At 61.9% G+C, this 26,442-nt stretch overlaps 7 protein-coding genes across 7 annotated transcripts; all 7 read left to right on the forward strand.

Moving 5' to 3' along the window:
- Nucleotides 1-720: 720 nt before the first annotated feature.
- LBRM_06_0480 (conserved hypothetical protein) lies at nt 721-4,191 on the forward strand (the record flags this gene model as incomplete). Its single annotated transcript, XM_001561932.2, has 1 exon — nt 721-4,191. One exon carries the CDS (start codon nt 721-723, stop codon nt 4,189-4,191), a length of 3,471 nt encoding a protein of 1,156 aa, XP_001561982.2.
- A 980-nt stretch (nt 4,192-5,171) lies between these two features.
- LBRM_06_0490 (conserved hypothetical protein) lies at nt 5,172-6,119 on the forward strand (the record flags this gene model as incomplete). Its single annotated transcript, XM_001561933.2, has 1 exon — nt 5,172-6,119. One exon carries the CDS (start codon nt 5,172-5,174, stop codon nt 6,117-6,119), a length of 948 nt encoding a protein of 315 aa, XP_001561983.2.
- Nucleotides 6,120-7,184: 1,065 nt separating this feature from the next.
- Nucleotides 7,185-8,972, forward strand: LBRM_06_0500 (conserved hypothetical protein; the record flags this gene model as incomplete). The annotated part of the gene is made up of 1 exon (XM_001561934.1): nt 7,185-8,972. The coding sequence occupies one exon, from the start codon at nt 7,185-7,187 to the stop codon at nt 8,970-8,972; it is 1,788 nt and encodes a 595-aa protein (XP_001561984.1).
- Nucleotides 8,973-10,347: 1,375 nt separating this feature from the next.
- LBRM_06_0510 (conserved hypothetical protein) lies at nt 10,348-12,105 on the forward strand (the record flags this gene model as incomplete). The annotated part of the gene is made up of 1 exon (XM_001561935.1): nt 10,348-12,105. One exon carries the CDS (start codon nt 10,348-10,350, stop codon nt 12,103-12,105), a length of 1,758 nt encoding a protein of 585 aa, XP_001561985.1.
- A 395-nt stretch (nt 12,106-12,500) lies between these two features.
- Nucleotides 12,501-14,783, forward strand: LBRM_06_0520 (hypothetical protein, unknown function; the record flags this gene model as incomplete). Its single annotated transcript, XM_001561936.2, has 1 exon — nt 12,501-14,783. The coding sequence occupies one exon, from the start codon at nt 12,501-12,503 to the stop codon at nt 14,781-14,783; it is 2,283 nt and encodes a 760-aa protein (XP_001561986.2).
- Nucleotides 14,784-17,724: 2,941 nt separating this feature from the next.
- On the forward strand, nt 17,725-23,181 carry LBRM_06_0530 (conserved hypothetical protein; the record flags this gene model as incomplete). Its single annotated transcript, XM_001561937.2, has 1 exon — nt 17,725-23,181. One exon carries the CDS (start codon nt 17,725-17,727, stop codon nt 23,179-23,181), a length of 5,457 nt encoding a protein of 1,818 aa, XP_001561987.2.
- A 595-nt stretch (nt 23,182-23,776) lies between these two features.
- LBRM_06_0540 (conserved hypothetical protein) lies at nt 23,777-24,712 on the forward strand (the record flags this gene model as incomplete). The annotated part of the gene is made up of 1 exon (XM_001561938.1): nt 23,777-24,712. The coding sequence occupies one exon, from the start codon at nt 23,777-23,779 to the stop codon at nt 24,710-24,712; it is 936 nt and encodes a 311-aa protein (XP_001561988.1).
- Between the last annotated feature and the right edge of the window lie 1,730 nt (nt 24,713-26,442).

Genomic DNA, 26,442 nt, shown 5'->3' on the forward strand with positions numbered 1-26,442 from the left:
TAGGAAAGCAAGGACTGTTGCTGCTACCCTTATCACTGCCGGTGCTACTGCCGCTTACACCAGCAGCATCTACGCTACTTTCTTTCCCCCTTTCCCCACCCCTCGTGGCGCACCATTAGTCTCTCGTGCGGGGGAGTACGTGTGTGTCGTGGTAGGCAATCCCACCACTTACACTCTCGCTGTCTGTCGCTCTCTCACGACGGGCTAGAGCGCGCTATCCACGGCCGCTGCTAGAACACGCACACCCGCACGCATCCAAATATATAAACTCCACGACACATTTCTTTCGCTTGCTGCTTAGAGTGCGCACATACAGACGCCAGTATAGATAGAAAGGTGAACGACGTGGACTTCGACGGCTGCACCGCCCCCCGCCCCCGTCCCTCTTTGGCTTCGCTTTGTACTGCTCTTCTTGCACGCAACATATTTTCAAGAAGCCTCTTGCTTCTGTGGCCGTGCAGACTTGCATCTGGCTCTGCTACTCGCAAGCGTCGTCACGGCAGAGCACACGTATCGCGCGTCAGGACTTCTCACGGGGGCGGCCTAATCGGTCACACACACACACACTGTCTCTCTCTTTCTGTGCAGATCTCCTTTGCGCTGCTGAACTCTCATCACTGGAGGGCGTAGGCTCGTGCCTCTCCTGAGTTTAGCCACTTAGCCGAAGTTTTTGCCGAGGTGCGAGTGGGTGCCCCCCTCCCTCTCCCAAAAACACGGAATATGCACACGCCCGAGCCGCGGCTCCGCCACAGCGGCGGCGGGGTCGCGAGCCCCACACCTCATGTCAGCTCGAACAACGCAACGCCGACGCCGCGGGCTGGTTTTCTGCGCCGAGGTGGCAGTGACATGCTACACGATGCCATCGCTGCCGGGCCGTCCGTCCTGTTTGACGAGGAGACAGGCACGGCCGTGGCCGTCTGTGCCTCCCCGCAGCCCAGCCAGCTCACGCAGAAGCAACAACTGTACGCCGGTCAGACTCGGCTGCCGCGCCAGCGCCCACGTTTTCACACCGTGCAGGATCTTGACGTTGCGCTGAACCAAGCCATTGAGGGCAAGATCACCAGCCGCAACGCATGGGCCAGCAAGGAGGCCAGCGACCTCCTGGAGGGCATCACTCACACCATCGAGACGACGCTGGATGCCGCGTCGACTGATGACTACTCTGGCTTCGCTAAGGCGGCAACGGTTGTGGAGGGTTGCTCGAAGGTGTGGACGAGCCGCGTGGACAGCACCTATCAACGGAGCAACCAGATGGTCCAGCGCCTGCTGCGCAAAGATGACGCGTCCGGCAAACCGCCGACAGGCGACGGAGACGACGGTGAAGAAGAAGATGGCGAGGAGGGTGATGTGCAGCAGCGCCCGAAGAGCCGTTCGCGTAGCGTGGCCGCTGCATCTGCGTCTGCCGCTGCCACGCGCACCCTGGCAATGGAGGCTACGGAGATCAACCTGGATAGCAAGAGCCGCACGGCGCTCACGCAGACCGGCGTCAATGCGCAGTTCCGCGCGATTACCTCGAAGTTCGATCAAGGTAACGCGCAGGGACTTCTCATGAACAATGCACCGATGGGCCGGGCCGGCAACATCATCTTAGACGTGGATTACTCTGTCATGCCCATTTCAGCGGCCGTGAGTGGTGGAAGTCGCCAGGGCAGCCACCGCATATTGGGCACCAACGCCCCACCGCCATCGAGGGGCAGTGGTGCAGAAGGCCAGGAGAATCAGGGGGAGCCGGTGGCACCCTCGCGCGTGTCGCAGCACGCCGCTGTTGAGCTCGACACTGCCGTGTACGAGACTGTCACTGATTTGCCCCCGTACCGGGGCATGATGGCAGCTGTGTCGCCTACTGACCAACTCAGGAGCGCCCGCGACTCCGAGTCCTTCCCGCAGACATGTGACAGCACCGGCGGAGCCAGCTGTGCCGGCGATGCGCGTGGCAGTCAAGCAAGCGCAATCGATCCGCTGCTGCTCCTTCCGCACGTCTCACCGCGGAAGCAAGAGGTGAGTGACCTCGCCCGCTTATCGCTCAAGTCCAACACATGCAAGGGCTACAACAGCAGCGGCACTGCCGCTGAGGGGACCAGCGAGGGTCGCAGCCGCATAACACCTCACAGTGACTGGACGGTGCCCGCTACTGCTGGTGGCGATGCAGTAAAAAGCCCCTACGACAGCCAGCAGGAGCAGGAAGTCGAGGGTGAGTTTGCCACCCGTGGCAACGGCGATAACAACGGCGCTGATGGTGATGACACCGACTTCGGTGATTGGGGTGGTGCAGGCGACGATGACGATGGCAGCGGGTACAACAATATGGCAGACATCAGTGCCCGCACTGGCAGTGACGGTGCCGACCGCGGCGCCGAGGCGCGCCGTCTTGTGTCAGGTACTGCAGAGATGGAGCTGATCGACACTCTTTTCCACGGCCACACCCAGCTGGCTCTTGAGGCAGAGGACCCAACATCGTGGTGCCCGCTGAGCGAGGTCTCTGCGAACCCGCTGGTTGGCGTGCAGGGGCTTTCGGAGCTCTCTCGGCTGCACCGCGAGCACCGCTTTGCACAGTCGCAGAAGGGCACCGGCAGCGATGACGCGGCCCGAAATTGGAATAGTGGCGAGCGTGGAAGCAACTTGAGCAGCTCAGTCGGACTTCAGCTAGAGCCACCGTCAAAGCGCGGGCGCAGGGAGCGCACTGTGGTGTTTCGGTTGCCACAGTCGCCGTCGTGTGGGCAGGGGGCTGGCGCCAGCGGCGCCGCCTCCGCGACTTCCACGTTCGCGACGGAGGCGAAGGTACTCCTTGACGACAGTGCGCTGCGCCAGGCGACTACCGCCGCTCGCAATATCACCCCGCTTGGCAAGCAGCTCCTCTTGGCGAAGAATGCTGCGCAGGAGGTGCTGGCCTACACGCAGAGCGCTGTGCAGCGCACCAAGGCGGAGCAGGCGGGGCTGGTGTTACCTGAAGCGCCGATCCCAGGGAAGACGATCCCGTCGTACATGCCGTCCCCAGTGCACACGCAAGACTACTTCCAGCCATTCTGCACATCTCTGGCTCACTGGAACCTGTTGCGCAAGTCCGCGACAGGTCACCTCCTCGACAGCGCCGCCCGTGCTCGCAACAACGAAGGGCCGTCGTCGTCGTCCGTGATGGCGGGGAGCAGCCACAGTGGCATTACTGGTGACTGCAGCAGCCACAGTGGCCCGGCACGACGCACTGGCGGCTACTTCAGCACCGAAGCTCTGGACGAGGACACCTGCGGTGGTGTTGGCGTTCGGTACGGCGACGACAACATGCCAGTCGAGTTCTTCCCTGGTGGAGCGGAGGTGGAGGCGCAGGATGGCGGTGAGGCCGGCGGGGACTACGCCGACTACGCCGAGCTCTACGGTCCCGACGACGACCACAGCGACGAGGAGGAGCGCCGTTACGTGCAGGGTGGCATCCGCAGCTCTGCGGATGCGAGCCTTATCGGAGAGATAGAGCTAGCCGCAGTAGCCGCGGCCGCGACAACATCTGCGACGGCCTCTGGCGGCTCCTCGATGCGCGGCAGCGGCACCGGCAGTGATGCCCTTCTTGCCGACCCTCTCGAGCTCCTGAAGGTGCTGAGCCCACCCGAGGCGACCATACCGAACCAGGTGGACGTGGTGAAGCTCCAGCAGCTCATGTGGGAGGCGCTGCAGGGGCATCTGACGGCGAACCAGGTGGAGAAGGCCGTTGACCTCGAGACGCTGCGCACCGGCGCCGCCGCTGGGACATCGCAGACAGCGGAGGAAGACGGGGGTGGCGACACCTCCTCGCGGACAAACCGCAAGGGAGCGGTGGTAAAGGCGCATGCGCAGGCAGCTCTCAGCATGATTCGAAAGCGTGCACGCACGGCGGACGGCGGCGAAGGCGCGCAGTCAGCGGCCTGCAGCAAGGACACCGTAGCGGATCCTTTCTTTCATACAGAGTCGATGGCGACTGGCGTCGCCGCCGCCGCCGCTGCTGCTGCTGTGACGCCGGCGGGGGTGGCACCCGCGCGGTTTAGCGACATTGTCCGCTCTGTCCTCCCCCATATCTCAGCCGTGTCGTCTACCAACACTCTTTCACCCGCCTTTTTCTTCTTCTCCATCCTCTTTCTGGCGAACGAGCACAACGTGGTGCTGCAGAGCGTTGAGAGCTTGGATGACTTGGTGGCCTGCGGCATCGTCGGCCGCGTCGGTGAGTGATAGCGTGCCTGTAAGCCTCTTCCTCCCCCTTCTCGTCATGTAGTCTCTCCCTCTGTGCACGTGTGTGTGTGTGTGAAGTGCAGCGTATGCCACAAGGCACCGTGGAGCTGCATGGTTTGGGCTGGGAGGGGAGCTGGGGGGGGGGGGGAGCAGACACTGTAGACATGTGCTGCGGGCATGCGTGGCGCTGGTATAGGCGCACACACCCACACACACCTATTTTTTCCTATTCTTCTCAGAGCGCATAGAAACACTTTGCTGAACCATGCAACACCCACCGTCGTGCAAGATGAGATGGTCGAGGAGGCGGGGATTCTCTCGTCAAGTGTGGTGAATCTGCAGATCTGTGAACGCCCCCTGCACGCACGCACGCACGGTTTAGTGACTCTGCGCGCCGCTCGTGCCTGTGCTGCTTTCTCTTCGTTGTGGAGCGAATACCACTACAAGGTGACGGGTGGGAGTGAAGTAGCACGTTGCTATTGAGTAGCTCACTGCGTGTGTGACTGTGTGCTGATATGATTAGCATTCCAAACATGGATGGACAGCGTATCGTCGCTTACCTCTCGTCTCTCGTCTCTCTTCCTCTCCCTACGCTCCTGCGGGGCTGATGAGGCGCTTCCACTCCATACACCCCGTGTCTCTCCTCCTCCCCCCCCTTTCCCTTTCGTTCACCATACCGCTTCAATTCCTGCAACCACGCCCGTTATAGAAGTTATATGATGGGCAGATGTGCCCACACACAGACACACACGCCCACACACACAGAGCCATACACACATGCATGCATGCATACACGCCTGACCACACAGGGATAGCCAACCTGCAAATTGTGGAGAGGGTGACGAGCAGAGGAGGAGGGATACGACGCTACGGACAACGTCGCCCGCACCAGCCTCTCTCTTTCGCAGCGTTGCGGAACGGAAAAGGGGTGCGCGACCGCGTACGCACAAACTGGGGGGTCTCACCTCGTATGTGATTTCATGTCGTACATCCCCCGTAACCATTATCTCGTCGTCCACGACGCCATTCGAAGGCTTCTCGGCCCCAATGCACAGCTGGCGGCGTTTGTGAAGGCAAAGCACGCCTTCCAGTGCGACATGCTGGTGAACGACGCTCGCACCGATCCAAACGAGCTCATACGGGCCGGGGCGCGTTGCAGTGGCGGCGGCATAGGCGACGACGCCGCAGCCAGGGCTGGTGTGGCTGAGTTTGCGCGTGGACTGCAGGGAGTGCTGGGCATTTGCGACGTTGTGACCCACACCCGTCGCGTCGATGTTGTCTTTCGCGATCGCAGCTTGATCCAGCTGGCCCTCGGCGCTGCGAAGAGTGACCTTCCCTACGCACTGAACACCGGCTCGGACGTCAATCAAGAGCCGGACTGGCGCCTGCGCAATCGACTTCGCATCTCCCTTGGGTACGACGAGGAGCTCTTCCTCGCGCAATGTACCCGTAGCGTGAACGTGGCGGCGCGCATCTTGGAGAAGTGTGCCTTCGACTCTCTTCGCCACTCCCCCATGATCAATACGAACCCTGAGATGGCGGCGATGTACGAGGCGAGTGGTCAGCAGTGGCAGGCGGTGCTGCCTCCGGTGACTTACTGGCAGGTGCATTGTTATGCTCTGATGAAGGCGTACCCGTGCCGCCATTATCAGCAGATTGTCGCAACTGTCGAGCACAACTACGCTGCGTACTACGGCGAATTCCCGATGGCGAACCCGTACTGCGATGGCGAGGACCTCAACACCATTCAGGTGGTGAGGTGGTTGTGCGAGGCGTTCAACGCGGGGGTGGCGATGTCGCGGGTGGCATCGGCCAGATCATTGGTTGCTTCCGACGAGGGGCAGACCGTGTTTCCAGCGATGGGGAACGGCGATGCGGAGAAAGATGCCGCGATCATGGGCAACACAACAGATGGCAGGTCGAGCTGAGAAGGGCGACACTGATGGACTTGATGGGAAGAGAGAAGTAGGACAGCACGAGGCAAGGGAAGTCCTCATACTCGTTTCCGCATGTGTGCCTCTCCCCCTCTCTGTGCGGGGTACCCGATGCTATACGGAAGGTTCAGACGACGTCGACGCTTCCCCTCGTCTACTTCACCCTCCCCCCCTCACCCACCCACACACACACCACACTGCGCCACCAACTCCCTCGTTCTTTGTTTCTCAAAGGGACCGCCTCTTACGCCCGCCCCCCTCTTCCTTTCCCCTTTGCCTACGCCACTCTCTGCCTTTCAGTATTGGCCTAGAAGGGGAGGGGGAGCGGTGGAGGGGGCGAGGGCGAGGAGGAGCAACCCGCACCAGCGAGCGAAAGGCGGGAATGGAAACGCCTTGGAAAGCCATCAGCTACACACTGCCCAGCACGGCACAACACGGTGACAGCCAGCACCATGTGACCAAGGGGGGGGGCGAGCCGGAGAGAAGTCAAATAGCACGCAAGCGACAGGACGATGCACTGCGCGCCAACGTCCCCCTCCCTCTCATTCCTTCCCCGAGCACGTTCACACGTGCGTACACACCTTCTCTGACTCTGCTCCCTTCCTTGCCACCGTTACCCGCTGTGCAATGCGTATCGGTGCATGCTACCCTCCTCCCTGTTCCACGCATGCGTTCTATATTGCCCCTTTCCCTTTCCCCCCTCCTCCGCCTCCCACCTTGTCTTAGGCGGAGTGCGGCGTCTCTCCCTGTTGCCGCTGCTTTCTGTCTCTCATTTCAGTGCCACCGCCACCGCCACCCCCCCTGTAGTGCATCCCCACCTCTCTGTCTCCTGCGCCATCGCCATACTAGCGAGCGACAAGCAGGCAAGAACACCTTTACTCGCCCACACACGCACAGAGCCACTGCACGTCCCTGGCCTAGTCGAGGTGCCTTAGAGGGAGGTGTGCGTCTTCCTGCTTCTCTCTTTCGCATCCCCTGGCCTTTTGCTACCGCGGCACACGCGGGCAGGCAGGCCGGCCGGCAAATATAGCGCCTCGTGGGGAGAGAAGGGCGGGCAAAATGACAGACGACGAAAACTCCGACTCGCAACGTCGCTCACGGACAAGTGCGGCAGAGGGCACCAAAGGAGCTGCGACGGAGAAGCAACTTCAGCCCTCGTCATCCAGTTCTTCCGCCGCCGCCGTTACCGCATTGTCGACGCCCGGCGCAGAGACGACCGCGACCGGCGGGAAGACAGCGGCAGCCTCTCGCAAAACACCGGCGCCGCACGACAAGGAAATCGTGATGGATCAAACTAACCTTTCGAGCGTTGCGGCCGCATCTTCCCCCCCCTCCCACGCGTCGTCGTCGTCGAGTGCCGATAAGCAGCATCTCCGTCGCCTGGCCCTGTACGGCAGCCGCGCTATGGCGGCCGGTGGGAAGAAAGGGCCTGCCGCAGCGGCAGACCCGCACGGGAGCGCGCACGGCCGCCACGCCCTCACCGCCTTCGGGGCTCGCCGCAGCGGCGAGCTCGCCTCCTACATCCAGCACGGCGGTGACCTCACCTCTCAAGGGCGGTATCTAGTCGTTGGCGACGGCTTGATGGCGCCGTTCATGGCGCTCTGCCTGCGTGTGCATGGGCTGGAGTGCGATCTTGCTCATCACCCCTCGCAGAATGACCTCGACCGCGGCACGGTCGTGCTGACGCCGTCCGTCACGCAGCTGATGGGCGACGTGCTCAACGTCTCCGTGCCGTCTGGCAGCGTTGTTGGGCGCGTGCTCACGTTTGACCACGTTGGCAACGATATGTGCGACATCGACCTCAACGAGTTCCGCGAGAAGGGCGAGAGTCCCACGTTCTTCTGCTGTGACCGGCTCAAGGTGGAGTCGGCGCTGGTTTCGCTGTGCCGCATCGGCGCGCACAGCTGCACGGTGCTGCCGAAGCCCCAGATCGACAAGGGTGGCCTCGAGGCCCTCGAGAACGGTGGGGTACGGGTGCGCTTTGCCAGCGGTGTGCAGCAGGACTACCTTGGCGTCATCTGCACAGCGCGCAACCAGGACCTCGTTCCGGAGCTGACAATAACAAACGAAGAGCTACAAGCGCGTGCCGAGAACACTGAGAAGTACCGCAGTACGTTCAGCAAGTCCGTGCGGTGGATGGAGCTGTGTGTACCGCCGCTGCCGGAGCTTGGTAAGTTTGAGAAGCGCTTCACCCCTGGGTCGCAGGAGATCGTTGAAATCCTCACGCCGCGCGACGCCAAGATGACAGTACGGCCGACGATGATGGCGACGAAGCTGTTTTACAACGTCACTCTCACCATCCCTGATGGCACGGCAGACCCGCGACTGAAGAGCACCAGCACGAAGCTTTTCTGGGACGATGTGGTCATGCATTGGACCTCGGGTGTGCCGGGGTACATCTCTCATACGATGTTTCGGCCGATGTTCACGCACCTGCAGCAGAACTTCACCAAGTCCAGCGCTCTTGTCTATCGCACGCCGCTCTTCTTGATGCCGCACTGGTCAGAGGGTGGTGGCCGCGTGATCAAAGTTGCCCACGCCGCGCACGGCTCGTGCTTCGACGCGGTGGACGTGTCTGATGCTCAGGGCTTCACCGACTGCTTCACCCTGGCGCGTACTGTTGCCGGCGGTGAGGACGTCGCGGCCTTTCTGAAGGAGCGGCGACTGCTGGTAATGGAAGAGATGGACCACCATTCCCGCCTTACCTATTATGGTCTCAAGGAGCGGGGCCAGATGGCGTACATGATGTCTCGCTTCAACATGAAGATCATGCGCAAGTACAAGAAGAGCTGGCGGTCCATCCTGCAGAACTACATTACGCTGATGCCCAAGGGCATTCCGCGCTGAACGCTTGTGTCCTCGTCTGGAAAGGTTTTGTTCCCCGTTTCTCGAGCCACCAGACTTAGTAGCTGTAGAGGAGGTCGTGAGGCCTGTTGCGCGGTGAAAGTGCGCGTTACTGTCGCATGCGTGTGCGTGTTGTACATGAGGCGCACCGTTACTTTCAGCTTCTCCGTCCTACCTGCCTATGTGGCTCTCTCTCTGTGTGTGTGTTGGCACAGCTTCGTGCTGTGCTGGGGCGTTGTCGTGGCGTTCTTTCTCTTCCACTGCCCCTGGTCGCGTAGCCTGTGGGTTTTGCTTGCGAGTCGCACCTGCCACTGCTCCTGGTCTCTCTCTCTCTCTCTGTGTTTCTGTGGGTGTATGGCGGAGGACTAGAGATGGGGAGAGGACGCAGTTGGGAGGCTGATGATTGTGCTTGAGGGGAGATGATGTCGAGTACAATATGCACTCGCGCACGAGCCGAGAGTGAGAGCGAGAGATGGCCGAGGAAGAGCGAAATACACAGAGAGACAAAGCTGATAAGCAACACGCACACACACACACACACACACACACACACACACACATGCAAAGAAACAGCAACCACATGGAGCTCATCCATCGTGAACCACGTCGCGCAATGACGCCGGGGATCATCAGGGGCAGAGGGACGACGAGCGTGAAGCTCGACACCGCCGCCTTCCTGTGCATGCTTGTGTGCCAGTGGGCTTGTGGGTGAGTGTGGCGCTTTACTGGTGGATCTTAACGACGCACCAAACTCGCCGCGCATCCGCGGTGTTTCCCTCGCCCTCTAGCCTTGTTCTCCCTGTCGCTCACACATACGTGTGTGTGTGTGTCCCCTCCTCTTACTGCTGCTCTCCCCCCGCGGCGATCCAGGCGACGTCCTCGCTTCTCCGATCTCTACGCCAGGGTGATGACGACGGTTGGCGGGTTGGCGGTGCTTTGACTTTGCTAGAGGAAGGGGAGCGGGTGAAGCGATGGACCAAGATGCCTCAAGGGTGCAGTGGCTCTGTCTTCCTCCCCCGTACCCCCCCTTCCTTCCTCAACACGTATGTTTGCTCCACCCGCCCACATCTCTCTCTCTCCCTCGAATGCCTCCCTCTCTCCACGCGGGTGTACGAACGTGCATGTTCATCTCGCATCCGCCGTGGTGGAACTGGGTAGGTGACTCCCACTAGACACACACCCATACACGCTCATCTGCGGGTGACGGAGGACGTTTTGCATCCCCTACCCCTGCTAGTCTTCGCACTCACTCTCTCTTCACTCTCCGAGACGAGAGAGCGGCGGATACAATTATGCCCATCTACGCATCTGCCCATATCCCCATCGCCACTTCACACTCCACGCCGCCTCCTCTCCTCGCTTCCTCGCGGCGCGAAGCATGACTGTGCGGACCTCAGCAGCTGTGCTGCGGTGTACGCGGCCGCTGCTGGTGTACAATAGGTCCGGTGGCTACCGCTGGAGTCCCATCCCGAAGTCACCTCCCCCGCACTACGATCGGCTCTACGGTGTCCACTCGGTACTAAACACGCTGCGGGTGGCGGCGCAGCGGCGGCAGCAGCAAAACATCAACCCACACCGAGAGGCGGCGGACACACTAGGCTCCACCTCTGCAGCTAAAACTACGCCCTCCGTTGCTCTTCATGATGTCCATCAGTCGTCTACAGTGGCAGTGCCTGCGCCGCCACTTCACCCGCATCGCGCACATCTTGCCTGTCTTTACGTTCGTGATTTCAGCATGGAGGAGGGTGGGGGGCGCGCAGTGAAGCTCGGCGATGACAATGCCGACGACGACGCTGGAGATGATGGGGTGAGCAGCACCAACCCTTTGTCCCTGCCGGACAAGCCGAGTCACCGCCCGGAGCGAGAACGTCGCGCTTGCAGGAAGAAGGTCATTCCTCCTCGCTACACGGCGGTGCGCTGCATCACGACCTTGGCGAAGTCGTTGAAGGTTCCTGTGCGGTTCGTGCCACGCGCGGAGCTCGTGCAGCTCTGCGGGGAGCGGCGAAACCAAAACATCGTTCTCGAGGCGTCATCGTACAAGCCGCAGCCTATCCGGCACCTGGGCGAGATCTGGGGGGCAGAGGGCGGGGCGTCAACGACCACAGGCGTTGCCTCCACTACCACAGCGGTTGAGTCCAGCGCACACGGCGTGCGCAGCCTCGAGGGTGCCGCTGGCCTCGTCACCGTGCTCTTCCTCGAGCGCATCATCGACCCCACCAACGTCGGGGGCATCCTTCGCACGGCATTTTTCTTTGGAGTCGATCACGTGGTGCTGAGCCGCCAGTGTGCGACTTGCACGGCAGCCGTCTCGCGCACAAGTACAGGTTTTCTGGAGCATCTATGCGTCTATCGCGCCTCCACATCCTCCGCCGCCTTCCTTCGGGCCTCGCAGGAAGTCTGGGCTTTGAGAGGGTCGTCCTCGGCGTCCGTCACCGCTGTCAGTGGGCTAGAAATTATTGCAAGTGCGGTGGTGTCGTACCCAACGGCGCAGCGACGCGGCGCGAGTGAGGGCGCGCCGGTGTTGCCGTCTGTTGCCTCCAGTGATTCGGCACCGTCCGAGGTGAGCGTCGAGAACGGCAACGACAACACACGCGCCTGCGCCCAGCAACCTCATCCGTGTCTCCCTGCTGTGCGTGTGTTGCTGCTTGGCAACGAGGATGCCGGCTTGCCGCCCGATCTCCTACAGTGGTGCACGCACGTGGCGCACGTCCGCTCTCCACGGCACGCGCGTCTGCGTCACACGCGCACCAGCACGCAGGGTGGGTGGCACAGGGAGGGGCCAGAGGCGTGGGACGCCGATGTCGAAGTGGAGGTGACCGACACGCAGCTCTCCACCACCTCCTGTGACAGCGCCGCCGTTGCATCCGCAGCTTCAGCTGAGGGGTTCGATAAGCACCAACACAACCTGCGCCGCTTGGCACGCCTACGCGGTAAAGAGGTGTCACTGAACGTCAACACCGCCACGGCAGCGCTGCTGTCCGCCTTGTGCGGGGTGGAGAGGCCGCTGGGGAATGGTGGCAGTCAGGTGGGGTTGGTCGACGTGCAGCCGCTATGCTCACCGTGGACTCCCCTTCCCCCTCTCTGCCCCTCTCCCCTCACCAGTCACCAGAGTAACTCCCGAGTAGCGCCGCTCTAAGAGGTACACACGAGCACGAGCCTGATAAGAGAAACCGCCATCTCTGTGGCTGAGGAGCCTCTTCTCACCCACTCACCCACTCACCCACTCACCCACTCACCCACTCACCCACTCACCTACAACACGCGCCCGCACAGACATACAACCATATACACGATGCATCCCGGTGGTCATGAGGGGTAGGGTGGTGGTGGAAGGGGGGACTCTTGCGCCTCCTCCAGCTTATTAGAAGAGGGGCACGCTTTGCCGGAGGTGCCTCAAGGTTTCTTCGAAAGCGCTCTTCCCCCTAGTGCTCTCTGACCACTGCGTGGGCTGCGTTCTTGACTGTGACCACGTCAACGACGCATGAGGCACGTTGCCCCTTTCCCAATCAAGAGGCGGGTGAGTGTTTTTATATGTATTTCAGTGTTCAGCTGGTCCACTCCGTCTCTCTCTCTCACTCATTCTCCATCTTGCGTGAAGCCTCCTGCATCGTGTGTGAGCAAGTGTGCCTGCGCACACTGTACAAGCGCCATCACACGTTGATACACAACAGACGTACATACGTGAGGGCATCTTTTCCTCTTCTTCTCTCTCTTCTCTTTCAAACACACGCGCGCCTGTGTGTCGCGCTGATCGGGTGTGTTGACTCGTCTTCATCTTTCACCACTGCTACTTTTCCCCCTCAATTTCTCTATCGCACGGCTTTCTCAGCCATGCAGCCAACGAACTTGCCGCGTGTCTCGAGAGCCGTGGCGCGCCTGTGCGCCATCCTCGGCGATGAGCTGTTCCCGATCGTGATTTGGCTGGGCATGTTTGGTGCCGTGCGTCTCGCACCCGCCCTGGTGCTGCGCTTATCAATGTCGTTCCCACAGGTGATGGACGTGCCACGGCTGCTGCTTTGGCGACGAAGGCGCGATGTCTCCGGCGGTGCCACGAGCAGCGCTGTTGTGAGCACCAGCATCAGCGCCGCTGCCGACGCCGCCGCCGCGCACCTTGCGGAGCTGATCAAGAACACTCCTCCTGGTTCTAGCAGCAACGGCATTCGCCTCAGTGGTGGCAGCAGCAGTGGTGCTTACGACGCAACGCTCCGTGCATCGTGGCAGCGTTTCTATCATCAATCTCTCGAGGTGCTCGTTTCCATCGTCACATACTCGAGACGTCTGTGGACGTATCTACTCTTCCAGCGCAGCCAGCGCACGCCGCTCAGGGATGCGGCTGCCGCAGTCCAACGTGGTGGGGGCGGCCGACCCGCGGTGGTGGAGCTCCTCGTGCGCCTTGTGACAAGCTTCACCTCTACGTGGGTTCACGCAAGCGGCAACATGCTCTTCGACACCATCGTCACCTATCTCAGCACTCGCATCGGAAGCTGGGGTAGCGGCAGCGTCGGCGGTGGCAACGCCATTGGTGGCAGTGGCAGACGATACAGCAGCCTCAGCAACGGCTGGCGAGACCTGCTCGTCGCGTCGTGCGTGTCAACTGGACTCAACTTTGTACTACAGACGTACTGGGTGGAGGCGTTGACGGCCATAGGCGAGCTGCGGGCGCTGCCGCTGGCGACTACTGCTGGGGATGCGCTGTCGCCGTCTTTCAGCGAGCGGATACAGTTTATGCTCTCGGCCCTCTCTCGGCTAGGCAGCAAAGAATCCCTGTACCGGCTGTGCTGCATGGCGCTGCGGCTGCAGCCGCAGTCAGACCAGCGATCGAGCGCTGCCGAAGAGGGGCGGGCGTACTCATCGCCGCCGTCGCCGTCAGGCAGAGCAGCGCTGCAGCCACTCACTCGTGCCGCGCCGCCGCCGCCGTCGTCCCTGGATTCCGGCACCTTGCGAACGCCGTCCCAGCCGGCACGCGTGTACCTGTGCGGCGGCAATGCCTTCGTGTTCGCCCTCAGCGGCTTCCGCTTTGCCTACTACGGCGACCCGCAGCAGTTCACGACGGCTGCGTCAAACTGCATTACGGACGCCCTGGACCTTGTGCTGCGGCAGGCGCGTCAACGGGCCGCAGCGCAAAACGGCCGTGTGTCGGAGGCGCTGCTGGAGGGGCAGGTGTGGCGGCCACCAGCGTCGTCGCTGTCGTCCAGCCACGACGTTGTTCTTGCTCCCGCCGCCTCCCTGCAGCTCCTTCCTCTGTATATGGCGAACTTTGCTGTTGGTGCCAGCGTCGGTCTTGTGTGGCGAGAGCGCCGCCACCTCGCCATTGTCCGCCGTGTGCCGCTTCTTGGAAAAGTTGTTGAGCTGCTGTTTCCACTGCCACCGCCGCCACTACGGCTGCCTGAGGCGTTGCAGGAGCTAAGCCCGGAGCGCAATGTGCTGCTGTTGCACTCAGATGGTCGCGCTGAGGTGTCCGGGGACGCACTGCAGCTGGCGCCTGCTTTGAAGGCGGATGAGCCGACAGCGACGACGATGCCGGATGTGTCGTCTGCGGGTGACCCTCCCGCGCCGCGAGTGATACGCATCGTAGCTGCGCAGGACCTGTTCTGCCCCATCAAGCGCACGCTAATGTGTGACCCTGTGCAGACCGCTGACGGCTTCACATACGACCGTGACGGTATCGAGGAGTGGCTGCGGGGGCACAACACGGCGCCGCTCACAAATTTGTACTTAGGCAGCGCAGCGCTGCGCGTGAATTGCCGAGCGCGGCAGAAAATCAGTGGTCTTATCCTGCAGTACACCACTGCAATGGGGGTGTTGATCAACTGAGGCGGGCAGTGGGCGCAACAAGGGTGGGCCGACAAACTGAGTGGAGGCGCGGAGAAAGCGAGTGGGAGAGAGCAGCTTGAGGTTCGCGGTGCGGCGGCGGGAGGGGCGTGGGAAACTGCTGTGGGGCATGAAGGCCAACATGCGCCATGGGACTCCGGAGGGTACAACGCACACTTATGTAGCAAAGACGACACCTTCCGCATGGTAAAAGCAACACCCAGAGAGGCCCACGTCTCTCTTTGTCTCTGCTTGGGTGTGCGTGTAGGTGTGTGCTCCCCTCCAATCTACCCCCCTCCCCCCTCCCCCCCCTCGCGACCGGTGCCACTCTCTCACTTCATTTCCGTTTACTTTTTTTCTTCTTCCCTCCCTCCCCCGCATCTTCCACATTGCCGGCTGCTTCATCGCACATTTTATTTTCACGTTTCCTCCCACCGTCTTCCGTGCTGAACGGCGAGTTCGCTACGTCGATACACACACACACGCGTTTTCTCTTTTGCTTTGTACGTGTGCTCTGCCGTGCGTGCGCGCGCGCTCTCAGCCGTCGGTCAGTCCATTTCTTCGTGTCTGCGCGTCTCTCTCTCTCTCTCTCGCGCGCGCCTGCTCCTCCGCACAACTCACACTTCGCACAGACAATTCTGCCCTTCCTCTCTCGGCACTCACGTCGCTTAGCTCTGCGCCTTCTTTCCCTCCCTCTCGGCCGAGGTCCGCGTATCCTTTGATGGGACCTCACCCTTGTCTTCATGCATGCAGGCGCACAGAGACACACGCTCATTCATCCACATCAGCGCTGCACATGGGCGTCTTCCTGCGTGAGTGAGCGAATGAGCGTCTGTATGGGGATGGGCGTGCCGATGGTGGTGTCTGGCGGCCGTAGCTGCTGAGACTGCTTCGCTTCTTTCAGGGTGTTCACGTACGGCAGCGCCGTTGGCCTATGTGCGAGAAGGACGCTGAAGTGAGGGGCAGCCGCAGATGCGCGGCCACGCGTCTTGCCATCCTTTACTTTTCATCCGCTCATTTTCGCCCCATCGCCCCGTGCCTCTGATGGCCCGAGGAGGGGGAGGAGAGACACACGCCACAGTGCGCGCGGCATCGCAGGGGTCCGGTGCACCCACTCTCTCTCTCTGTAGGGGGGAGAAGCCCGGCAGGCCCGCCCCTCTCGCTGCCAATGCGGAGCCACGTCTGGTGGTGGGGGGGCCAAGCGACGGCGACGTGGAGGGGAGGGGGGAGGTCAGAGCGACGCATCGCTGCGGATGCCGGTAGTCAGGCCGTGGATGGCGTGACGTCGGAGCGGGCCGCGACAGTGGGCGTGCTCGCACCATCCACCTGATGGGCACGGCGCCATGCTGACTCGACTGTATCCCACCCGGCCCCCTGGCTGCCCAGTGGCGTGGTGGTGGGGAGGGGAGGGAGGGGCCCGAACGCCACCCCGACGAGGATGTGCGCCACGCGGCGACCGGCGCAGTGGGAGCGGCTGCGAGGCGACGTGCGAGGCGGGGGTGATCAGGGTTTGAGTCCGGCGTCGTGCTCAGCTGACTGGGCCTGTGCATTGCTGTGCCGTGTGCCTACGGCTGCTTCGCACCCCGCGGTGGGCCCCCTGTGGGGCAGCTCCTGGTGTAGAGTGGGGGGAGGTTTGAGGCCATACTGAGTGGCGCAGAATGGGCGTATTGAGAAGAGCCGTTCCTCTAGCTTCCTTCAGCCATGAGTTTGGAGTAGGGGTGATGGTGAGGTGAGGGAGTGCGAGAGCGAAAGCACATACGAGCACACACCCATACCCACTACTCACAACAACATCATCGCCACTACAACGAAGCGAAAAAATGCTCCTGCTGCTCATTCTTACACTCGCTGCGGATGACTCTACAGCAGGGCAGAGGAAAGCTGAGGCTATGACAGACTTGCCGTGCCGTAGCCGTCGTTAACCCGTGCTGGTGAACTGGTCTTCACATCGCAGCGATCCACGCCTAAGTATACAGGCACACCCACACACGCATATGTCTATATGCAAGTACGTTCATATATTCTAAAATGCGTGTCAATCATATCGATGATGTGCGCTCTGTGACGAGACGCATGGGCCACGCATGAGCTGTTATCATCTTTCCCCTTTCTCTCCATTTCTTCTCACGTGACGTGGTTTCCCCAATGGGCCTCGAAAGGGGTTTCGTCGCTGCCGCTACGCCGCCACCACAATGACCACGGCCATTGCCACCAACATCAGCTTCTTACACGGCACTGTCATTTCATGGTTCATCTGAGGAACGTAGCCAGACACACACACACACACCCACACCCACACAGGCTTACCTGCACACTCAGCCGTGCGTGTTATGTGTGTGCGCCTTCCTGCGCGGCTGTCCCTGCGTGTTGTTGACTCGTTTTGCTTTCTTTCTTTTCCTACTGCTTGTTCTGTGCGGTGGAGCATTTCTCCCCTTCGCCGTCATCGGTGTGTGTGTGTGTGTGTGCGGTTGATGAGCCGGTCAGCAGTAGTGAGGAGCGTCTTCGTCTTTCCTCGTTCGCCCTCCTCTTGAGTCGTGGTACAGGGAAGGTGTACTTGGGCGTGCTCGACGGAGATGAGCGGAAGAAAGTGAGCGGGGCCTTCAGCACGCCAGTTATACGAGCACACACGCACGCATACGCCCTGCAGAGAGAGAGAGAGACCAGGTCCACCGGCAGGCACATCACGCACACGAATCAGACGCATCACACACACATTATTGCCATTTTGTTTTTTCTTTTTTTTTTCCGTTTCACCAGCACACTGTTGTCACGGTTTTCGTTCCTCTATGTGCATGAACTAATCTTACTCAGCCATTTCTCATTTTCCCCTCTCGTCCCTCTCAGCCCTGCGTGTCTGTATGTTTCTTCCTCTCCTCCACCATCCCGCTGTTGGCGTTCTTCATACTTACCCACACACGCGCACAGCTCAAGCTGTGTAGCGCGGATGGCGTCATCGCCGCTGTCAAAGCTGCGGAACGTAACGTCTGCTACTGGTGAAATACATGCACCGCTGCCTCTTCATCTTCTTCCGCCATCACCCACTTCGGCGACTGCTGTGCTGTATGAACGTGTTCGACTTACCCCCAGTGCGTTGCAGTCCATTATCGGCTACCTGCCATGCAACGCCACCACTACTATCGGCAGCACATCCAACAACACCCGAAATGGCGGTTCCTCACTCGGTGTTGGTGATGCCGCAGCCGGCAGGTCAGTACGCTCACCGCTCATAATGGCCGATGCGCTCTTTGCAAAGGCGACGCAGGCGCCATCCACATCCGCAGCGACCGCCGCCTCCACTGGAGTACCGCTGACGCCGCCGGTGCCGGTGGCCGTGACGCGACCACTCGCATTCATGGCGGCGTCTCCGCAGTCGCGGCGCGAACTCGAGATGTACCTCACCGGTGGCTGCGCACTGCCACCGCTCGGTTCACTGGTTCTGCAAGTTCGGCCACATCGACCGTCACCGGCCACCGCAGCGCGTCCGTCGCGAGTGGGTGTGCTGCATGCGTCACGCCGTCGCGCGGCCTCCCCTGTGCAGGTCGAGGCTGCTCATCAGCGCGATGAGACGGTGCTAGCGGCGCCACTTGCACTACTCCTTGTATCGTCTACGAACGTGATGATCACGTCGCTGCCCTTCCAGCCATCGCTCTCGCCTTCGATATCGCCAATCAAGCAACCGCAGGCACCAGCGATGACGACTCTGGCGAGCTACTCTGTTTCACGCGCGCCGCCGCCGCCAATGCTATTGTTTAGGCCATCAACTCCGCCACCACCAGCGAGAGCAGTGGGCTACGACGACGACGTTGGCCGTACGCCGAGCAGCTTTTCTGCAACGCCTCCACCGCAGCAGCAGTACCAACAGCTGTCCTCACGGTCTACGGTCCATCAGAGTCGCCGAATTCCAGTGGCTGCTGTAACGCCACCCACTAGCTTCTCTCCGCTTTCCCCGGTGCCAGTGGTGCGAAGACACACTAGCCCAGTCTCGGCCCCGCACTGCTTGCTGAACACTATATCGCCGACTTTGACGACGCAGGAGATCTTCGATATGGCGGCGGCGGGGACCGAGAGCCAAGCCGTCTTCGCGTTAGGTACCAGAGGGGTCACCGCAGCGCGCATCGGTTTTTCCACCAGCGCGCCACTGCCTGTGCGGCTTGCGCATGCTACACCGTCTGCTACCCCTCTACCGGCGCCGGCTCCGCCGCCCACGTCCGCCGCCCTGCAGACCCTCTGCCATGCGCTGTGGTGGGTGCGCCGCGATCGATTGCCGGTGTCGCTAAGCCTCGTGCGGTACAAGCAGGCGGACACGCAGGCGTTGTGGGCGATGCTGTCGGAGGCACCTCCGCCACTCCCACAGGAGAGGGCGGGGCTGGTGATGGCGGATGGGGGCACGGGGCAACCATCATCACCAATGCACGAGCGATACGGTCAGGCGACACGCCCACTTGGTGAGCCTCGGGGAAGCTGTGACCCTACTCTGGCGAGCGAGGGCGATGTCGTATGCGGCGGCAGCCACAGCGCCGACGCGCGCGGTTTTAGGGCCCCTGTCGATGACCTGAATCGTAGTCTCGTGTCTCATCTGAGTGAAGCGGCAGCGATGGCTGCCAATGCCGAAGGGGCGACGGGCATAACACAAGTCACCACCACAACCATCGCCTCCAGTGGCTGCGTGCGCCATGCAGGCTGTTCTGTAGACTTCGACCCTGCACTGACACAACCGATATGCTCTCCAAGGGTATCAAGAGGAGAGGGAGCGGCTGCCAACGACAACGACGACACCCTTGATTATCATCTGGGCAGTCCTACCGACACGGTGCTGCCGTTGCTTGGTGCACCGGCGGCCATCACGCTTCGCTTCCCTGTAACGCATCTACACGTGCACGGCAAGGCCGCTGATGCCGCGATGGCGACCCTGCTGCCAGCTCACCCGGAGGTGCGCTCGCTACGCCTCACGCACGGCAATTTGTCTGACGCGCAGCTGCGTCACCTCGCCTGCGTCTGCCCCGGCGTGACGCATCTTTCGCTGGCCATGAACAGCCAAATCCAGACGACCACCTTCTTGTGTCCGCCACTGTCGGACACGTCATCCGTATCGACCGCTGTCACCACGGCCGCCACGACGGAGACCTCACGGACGGCGGCCACCGTGGCGGCGACAGCTATGGGCTCACCTAACCCGGACTTCGTGCAGCAATTCAGTCGATTGAATCAGCGAGGGGTAGACCACACTGCCGTCACCACCACCACCACCAGCATGGCAGTACCGGCCCTGTCATCGCTTTCCTCTCGGTCCACGTGTGCGGCGTGTGACTCTGGCGACGACGCCTCGCACGCACGCCTGCGCAGCTTGTGGGGGGCAGCGGCGGCGAGCGACGCGGGGAACGCGCTTGGCACCCGCAGCGAGGGTAGTCATGCGACGGACGCCTCTCCGGTCCCGTCACCGTCGCATCCGTCTCACACCCCGTGCTCGGTGCACCACAGCAGTCAGCTTGACCTATTCGCCTCCGACGAGGAAGGGGAGCTGGAGATGCGGATTTCGCTTTGGCAGGCTGCCCAGACGGAGGCGGAGGAGCGGCGGCAGCCTGTCTTCATTCTGCGTCCGCAGGACGTCGTACTGGGCAGATATGGTGGAACAGCAGTCGAAGACGGTGGCGGTTCTGGTGCCTCGATGAGTGGCGGTGGCAGGGACGCTGCTGCTGGCGCTACTGCCACGACATCCTCGCGCACGCTGCAGGGCAGCGCCATCGAGCCGTGGACGCCGTCGCGGCGGTGGTCCTCACTGCACACTGAGGTCACCGCCATGAGCAGCGTATCAGCACACGCTAGGTCTGCCCACGTTCTTCGAAAGGCTACATCAGGGGCTCCACTACTGAGGGCTTCCTCCGCAGCAGTGTCTGGTGCGGTACTCAGCACACATCGTCTGCCTTCAGCGACACATGCATCAGCGTCAGCTCCAATTCGGACTCACGCAGATCCTCGACACGACCTGCCGCCGCGGTCGAGCAACACGTTATACCCAGACCTGACGGTATCGCCACTGCGGTCCTACGCGCCGACGTTGACTTCCGCCACTGTGGCGGCCTCGTCGTCATCCCTATCGCTGCCCACGCCTCACGTCGCTACTGCTGCTGCTGACGAGGCGGGGAGCAGCGTGGCTTCAGCAAAGGGGGTCGATGTACGTGCCATTGCCGTGCCAAGCCCACCCGCACCTGCAGCGCCGGTGCATCCTGGTCCATCATCCAGTGGCTGGGCAATAGAGTCCGCTTTGCCTCCTGATTCCCCACGCCATCGCTCTCGCGAGAGTCGCCACCATCGAAAGGGTCACAGCAGCTCTTCGTCGCGGTCGCGCCCTACGTACTGGGCTGACACCCTGGTCGACCTGGACCTCTCCTATACGCAGGTGTTTGACGAGGATGTTGCCCGTGATCTGCCGCAGCTGCGGTGCTTACATCGCCTTTCTCTCGAGGGATGCGGGCGCCTCTCGCAGGTCTCATGGCTGCCGCTGCTTCTCCATCTGCGCGAGCTGAACTTGTCTCTGTCCTCCGTGCAAGGACATGCGCTGCACCCGCTGGGGCGCTGCCCACGGCTGGTGTGGCTGATGCTTGAGGGGTGCTCCTCATTCACCGCCGTTCATCAGCTGTGGAGCAGGGAGGCAGACGCCACCGCAGTCGATGAGGCGACTGCAGCAGGGAGTGTCGAAGCCGCTCCTCTGCTGACTGCGCTCCGCGTCCTCATCGCCTCCAGCACAGGTCTGACCGATGCCGGGCTTCGTTCCCTCAGCAAGATGGTGGGGCTCGAGTGCTTGGTACTGGACCGGTGCCCTGGGGTAACGGACGTTAGCGTCGCTGCAACGCTGCCGTCTCTGTGCACCCTAGATGTCAGTCGCACCCGTGTGTCGGCGGAGGGGGTGGCGGGCTTGCGCCTCTCTTGCACACTAAATAAGCTGCGGATGCAGGAATGCCCGGCGTTGTCTCGCCTACCAGTACTCTTGGTTGCGCGCGACAAGAGTGAGGCTTCCACAGCTGGTGGTGGTGTCGGCGATGAGCCGTCGAGGCTGCATCATCCGAAGGCAACAACGACCGGCATCTCGCATCGTCTGTTCCACAAGTGCCCACCCTTGGCTGTGCTGGACCTTTCCTACACAAGGCAGCTCACCGCCGACGGGCTGGCAGGGCTTGTGGCTGACGAAGCGACTTTGACGGCGCAAGCTACTGCTGCCGTGGCAGAGCACCTCGCATGGCGCGAGGTGGTCCCCGACGACCCCGACGGCATGGACCTTGCCGTGGCTGCAGACGAGCCGTTGCCACCCGCATTGGTCTTTCCGCATGTACGCCACGTGTTGCTGCGCTCGTGCGACGCCGTGACGCACATTCGTCCACTGCGCGGCTTCACGAACGTTGTAGAGCTTGATCTCTACCACACCAACGTCACGGAGGCTGCTCTGACGGCTGCACTGGCGTCGTGGACGGCTCTGGAGGTGCTCAACATCGCGAGTACGCGAGTGCGTTCGTTGGCCGCGTGGTGCCCGTACGAGCCAAGCGAGACTGTGGGGACTGCTGCAGCGGTCGCCAGGCGGGGTGGGGATGGTGAGAGAGCGGAAGACGACGGCGACCTGCAGGCGGTGCCACCACCACTGCCGTGGCACGGCCGACTCCCCGCCTTTGCAGCCACACTGCGCACACTCGCGCTTTCAAACACCGACATTACAGCCGCGGGCCTCGCGGCGTTGGCATTCTTTCCTCAGCTGGAGGTACTGCAGCTGGCAAGCTGTCGTCGACTGTCGTCCTTGCGATTCCTGGCGCTGGCTGCTGACGGTGCAGCGCGGCGCTCGACCCTGACTGAGCTTACCGTCACTGAGGCGACGCACCTCACGAACGACGAAGCGTTCCCATATATCATGTTCTGCCCTGCCCTCCGCTTTCTCTCGCTGGTGGGGTGCGTGCAGCTAGGCAGTGGCGGTAATCCACCAGGAGCGAGAGACTCGCAGCACAAACACTTGTTGTCTTGTACTGATGACGACGTCGGCGTCCTTGGCTGTCTGCGAGGGTTGGCAGAGCTGAACCTGTCCAATACTGGAGTTGATCTTCTTGATCTGAAGTGCATGCTGCGCGCGTCGACGTCGCCGAGTTCACTGACAGCGACCGCAGCGCAACAGCACCAGCATCTCTCTCAACATGTGTCCTTGTCGCTGCAGCGCCTATGGCTGCGCGGGTGCCACCACCTGGACGAGAACGCACTCATCTCCACCGCGACCGCAGCGCTGGAGTACGGTGAACCCCCATGCGACGGATCCCGCAGCAGCGGCGGCGGTCCCATGACGTTTCGGCTGCTGCCCCTCTTGCGCGAGGTGTATCTCAGCCATGGCAAGTACGGCGCCGCGGTGCTTTCTAGTCTGCTCAGCTGAGCGACTTGTGCACCGCCATCCGTGACGTACTACTCCCTCTTCCACATGCGCGCCTGCAGACCGTTTCTTCTCCCTTGAATGACACAAGCCTGTAGAAGGCTGGAAGGACAAGGGGCGGGGTGTGCCCGCTCTCTCCCTCCCTCCTCCACACGTACGTGCGGGGGGGGGGAGGGGGGAGGGTCAACCGCGCGGTGTTGGGACCTAATTGGGCCGCTTTTTCGATTGACCGACGTGTGCGGATACCGAAGCGTACGCGATTGCACGCACGCACGCATATACTCACCCCCCTCTTCTGAAGACTTGGCACTCCTTCTCCATCTCCTCCCCTCCCCTCCTCTCCCTTCTCTTCTTCTCACGGTGGCGAGGGGAGAGGAAGTGCTCGCCTAAATTCAGACAGACACACACAGCGCCTACGCATCCGTGGCTGCAGCGACCGGAGCAGCCGCCCCCCTCGTCTTTCCTTCGCAGCAAACATCACACACACACTCCCTCGTTTTAGTTTTTCCTCTCTGTGCGCTCTCACTCTTACGTCTTCACACCATTCCCCTCCCTCCCTCCCTCTCTATACTCGCTCTTCTGCAGTGGGGCAGGAGAGATGAGCAGCAACGCGTTCTCGTCGGGCTCAGCGCCGAACGTGAGCTCCGCCGCCGTCGGCACGACAGCGCAGCAGGCCGACACCCTTACCCGCAACTTCATTCTAGGTATTCCGAAGGGGGGGCTCTTGCCGAACAGCCCCGAGGCGGCTGACCTGCAGGCCGCCGAGGCCTTCGTCAGCGACATTCAACAGGAGATCCTCGCCTACGACATAGCGAACGCGAGGGCCATCGAGTCGTACGCGGTTCGGTGCTGGAGCGCCGTGCCATTCTTCGGTCGCCATGCGAAGCGCGCACTGGAGGCCGAGGCAACTGCGACGGCGGCTGCCGCGGCGGCAGCAGAGGAGACCCACAAGAGCACAGACACTGCTGGTGTTGCTGCTGCCGTCGATGGCAAGGTGAGCTCTTCAGGCGGGCACGGGCTGCATCTCTCCCCCGAGGAGGCCGCCGCTGCTCTTCAGGTAGGCGGCGTCTACCTGCACAGGCAGACGTTGCAAACGCCACGCGGCTTCAAAGTGGAGCGGACATCAGCGATTGATCTGAAGCAGCTGTCGCAGTTCACCGACGGAGCCCGTGATGCATCTGGGTCGAAGGCCGCGTCTAAGTCTGCTGTCGCTGTTGCTGCTTCCAAGGCCGCGCCTGCGCCGGAGGTGAACACATGGCTCTTCCGCCGGCAGCATCCCAGCTGGGTGCCGCTGATGCAGCGATGGTGGGTGCCGTGGCTTTGCTGCGGCAGCATTGTGCTGATTTGGACCCCCGACGTGTGGAAGCTGCGCACGCTGTACTTCTGCGATCACCAGTACGCGCTCTTCCGGCAGTCTATCCACAAGGCGTACTGGTGGGCGACGATGAGTCCGGAGGACTACGCGGCACACATGGCTGACATCACGGCGGAGCGACCGTCTAGGGTGAGTGGCGCGAGTTGCCCGTTCGAGTAATGATCGTTTGCGAGCGAGGCTGAGATCGTCAGCGGCCACACATGCCCACGTAATGCCTAATGGAGGCACGCGCTGATGGGCCACCCCCTCTCTGCTGAAGGGGTCTTCCTCGTAAAGAGAGAGAGGCACGATCAGGAAGGTGCTTGGCGACGCTGTTACTGCCGCTGTGATGGGGACAAACAGCAGTCTGCGCCAGTGCGTGTGCGCGTGTGCGTGCGTTTTTCTGCTCAGGGAGTGGGGCGATTGGGTGATGTGCCGGTTGTTCCTCTCTTTTCCGTGCCATACGTTCACGTGCCATCAATTTCCTTCTCCATCTACCCACTCCTCTCTTTTCCCTTTCCTCTACCTTCTGCGTGTCTGTGGCTGGCGTAAGCGCTTTCAGCTGCGTCTTCTGCCCATTTTCGCCCCATCGCCCCGTGCCTCTGATGGCCCGAGGAGGGGGAGGAGAGACACACGCCACAGTGCGCGCGGCATCGCAGGGGTCCGGTGCACCCACTCTCTCTCTCTCTGTAGGGGGGAGAAGCCCGGCAGGCCCGCCCCTCTCGCTGCCAATGCGGAGCCACGTCTGGTGGTGGGGGGGCCAAGCGACGGCGACGTGGAGGGGAGGGGGGAGGTCAGAGCGACGCATCGCTGCGGATGCCGGTAGTCAGGCCGTGGATGGCGTGACGTCGGAGCGGGCCGCGACAGTGGGCGTGCTCGCACCATCCACCTGATGGGCACGGCGCCATGCTGACTCGACTGTATCCCACCCGGCCCCCTGGCTGCCCAGTGGCGTGGTGGTGGGGAGGGGAGGGAGGGGCCCGAGCGCCACCCCGACGAGGATGTGCGCCACGCGGCGACCGGCGCAGTGGGAGCGGCTGCGAGGCGACGTGCGAGGCGGGGGTGATCAGAGTTTGAGTCCGGCGTCGTGCTCAGCTGACTGTGCCTGTGCATTGCTGTGCCGCGTGCCTACGGCTGCTTCGCACCCCGCGGTGGGCTCCCTTGTGGGGCAGTTCCTGGTGTAGAGTGGGGGGAGGTTTGAGGTCATGCTGAGTGGCGGAGAATGGGCGCGGTAGGAGAGAGAAGGATCAAAGAGGGAAACGCGTTGTCGCCTGTGCTCTCTTATTCCCTCTCTCCGCTTTTCTCAGTCCAGGAGTGTGTCCACCACAGTGCGAGTTGAAAGGGAGGGCAGAGGGAAGATGGTGGTTATACAAGTGTGAAGGACAACATCAAGGACGTGTTCACATGACGTGCGGTGATCCCTCACGGTAGTGCACCTCCTTCTCCCCATCCCCACCGCCGCTGCACCACCACCTTCCTCCGGTTGAGCACCCCTTTTCACTGGCACGCTCGCTCCTTAGTCTTGTGCCACGCCAGACTGCTGTCTTCTCTCCGCGTGAAACGCTTCGCGTCTAAGCATGAGTGTTAGAGCGCGTAGGAGCAACAGGGTACTGCGCACCTGCGTGTTGTTTCCCTCTGTGAAGGGGCCACTGCTGCCATGGTGCATGGGCTGCGAGGGAGCAGGAGAGCGCAGGCCGACCGACTTTCGAAAGAGAGAGAGAGACGAGGTGGGTGCCCTCGCACGCGAGACTGACGCCTTCTCTTACCCGAATACTCCCCTTGCATGCCTCCGCCGCCTTTTGTATTTCCGCGTCCCTACTCGATCCCTCCCTTCTTCCACTTCTTCGCTGACACTGTCCAGCTGCAGCAAACGACACCCCTATAGCCCCATACACGCGGAACTAAAAGGG

Source organism: Leishmania braziliensis, chromosome 6 (genome assembly GCF_000002845.2).
Source record: "Leishmania braziliensis MHOM/BR/75/M2904 complete genome, chromosome 6".
In the NCBI taxonomy this organism is placed as follows: Eukaryota; Euglenozoa; class Kinetoplastea; order Trypanosomatida; family Trypanosomatidae; genus Leishmania; species Leishmania braziliensis.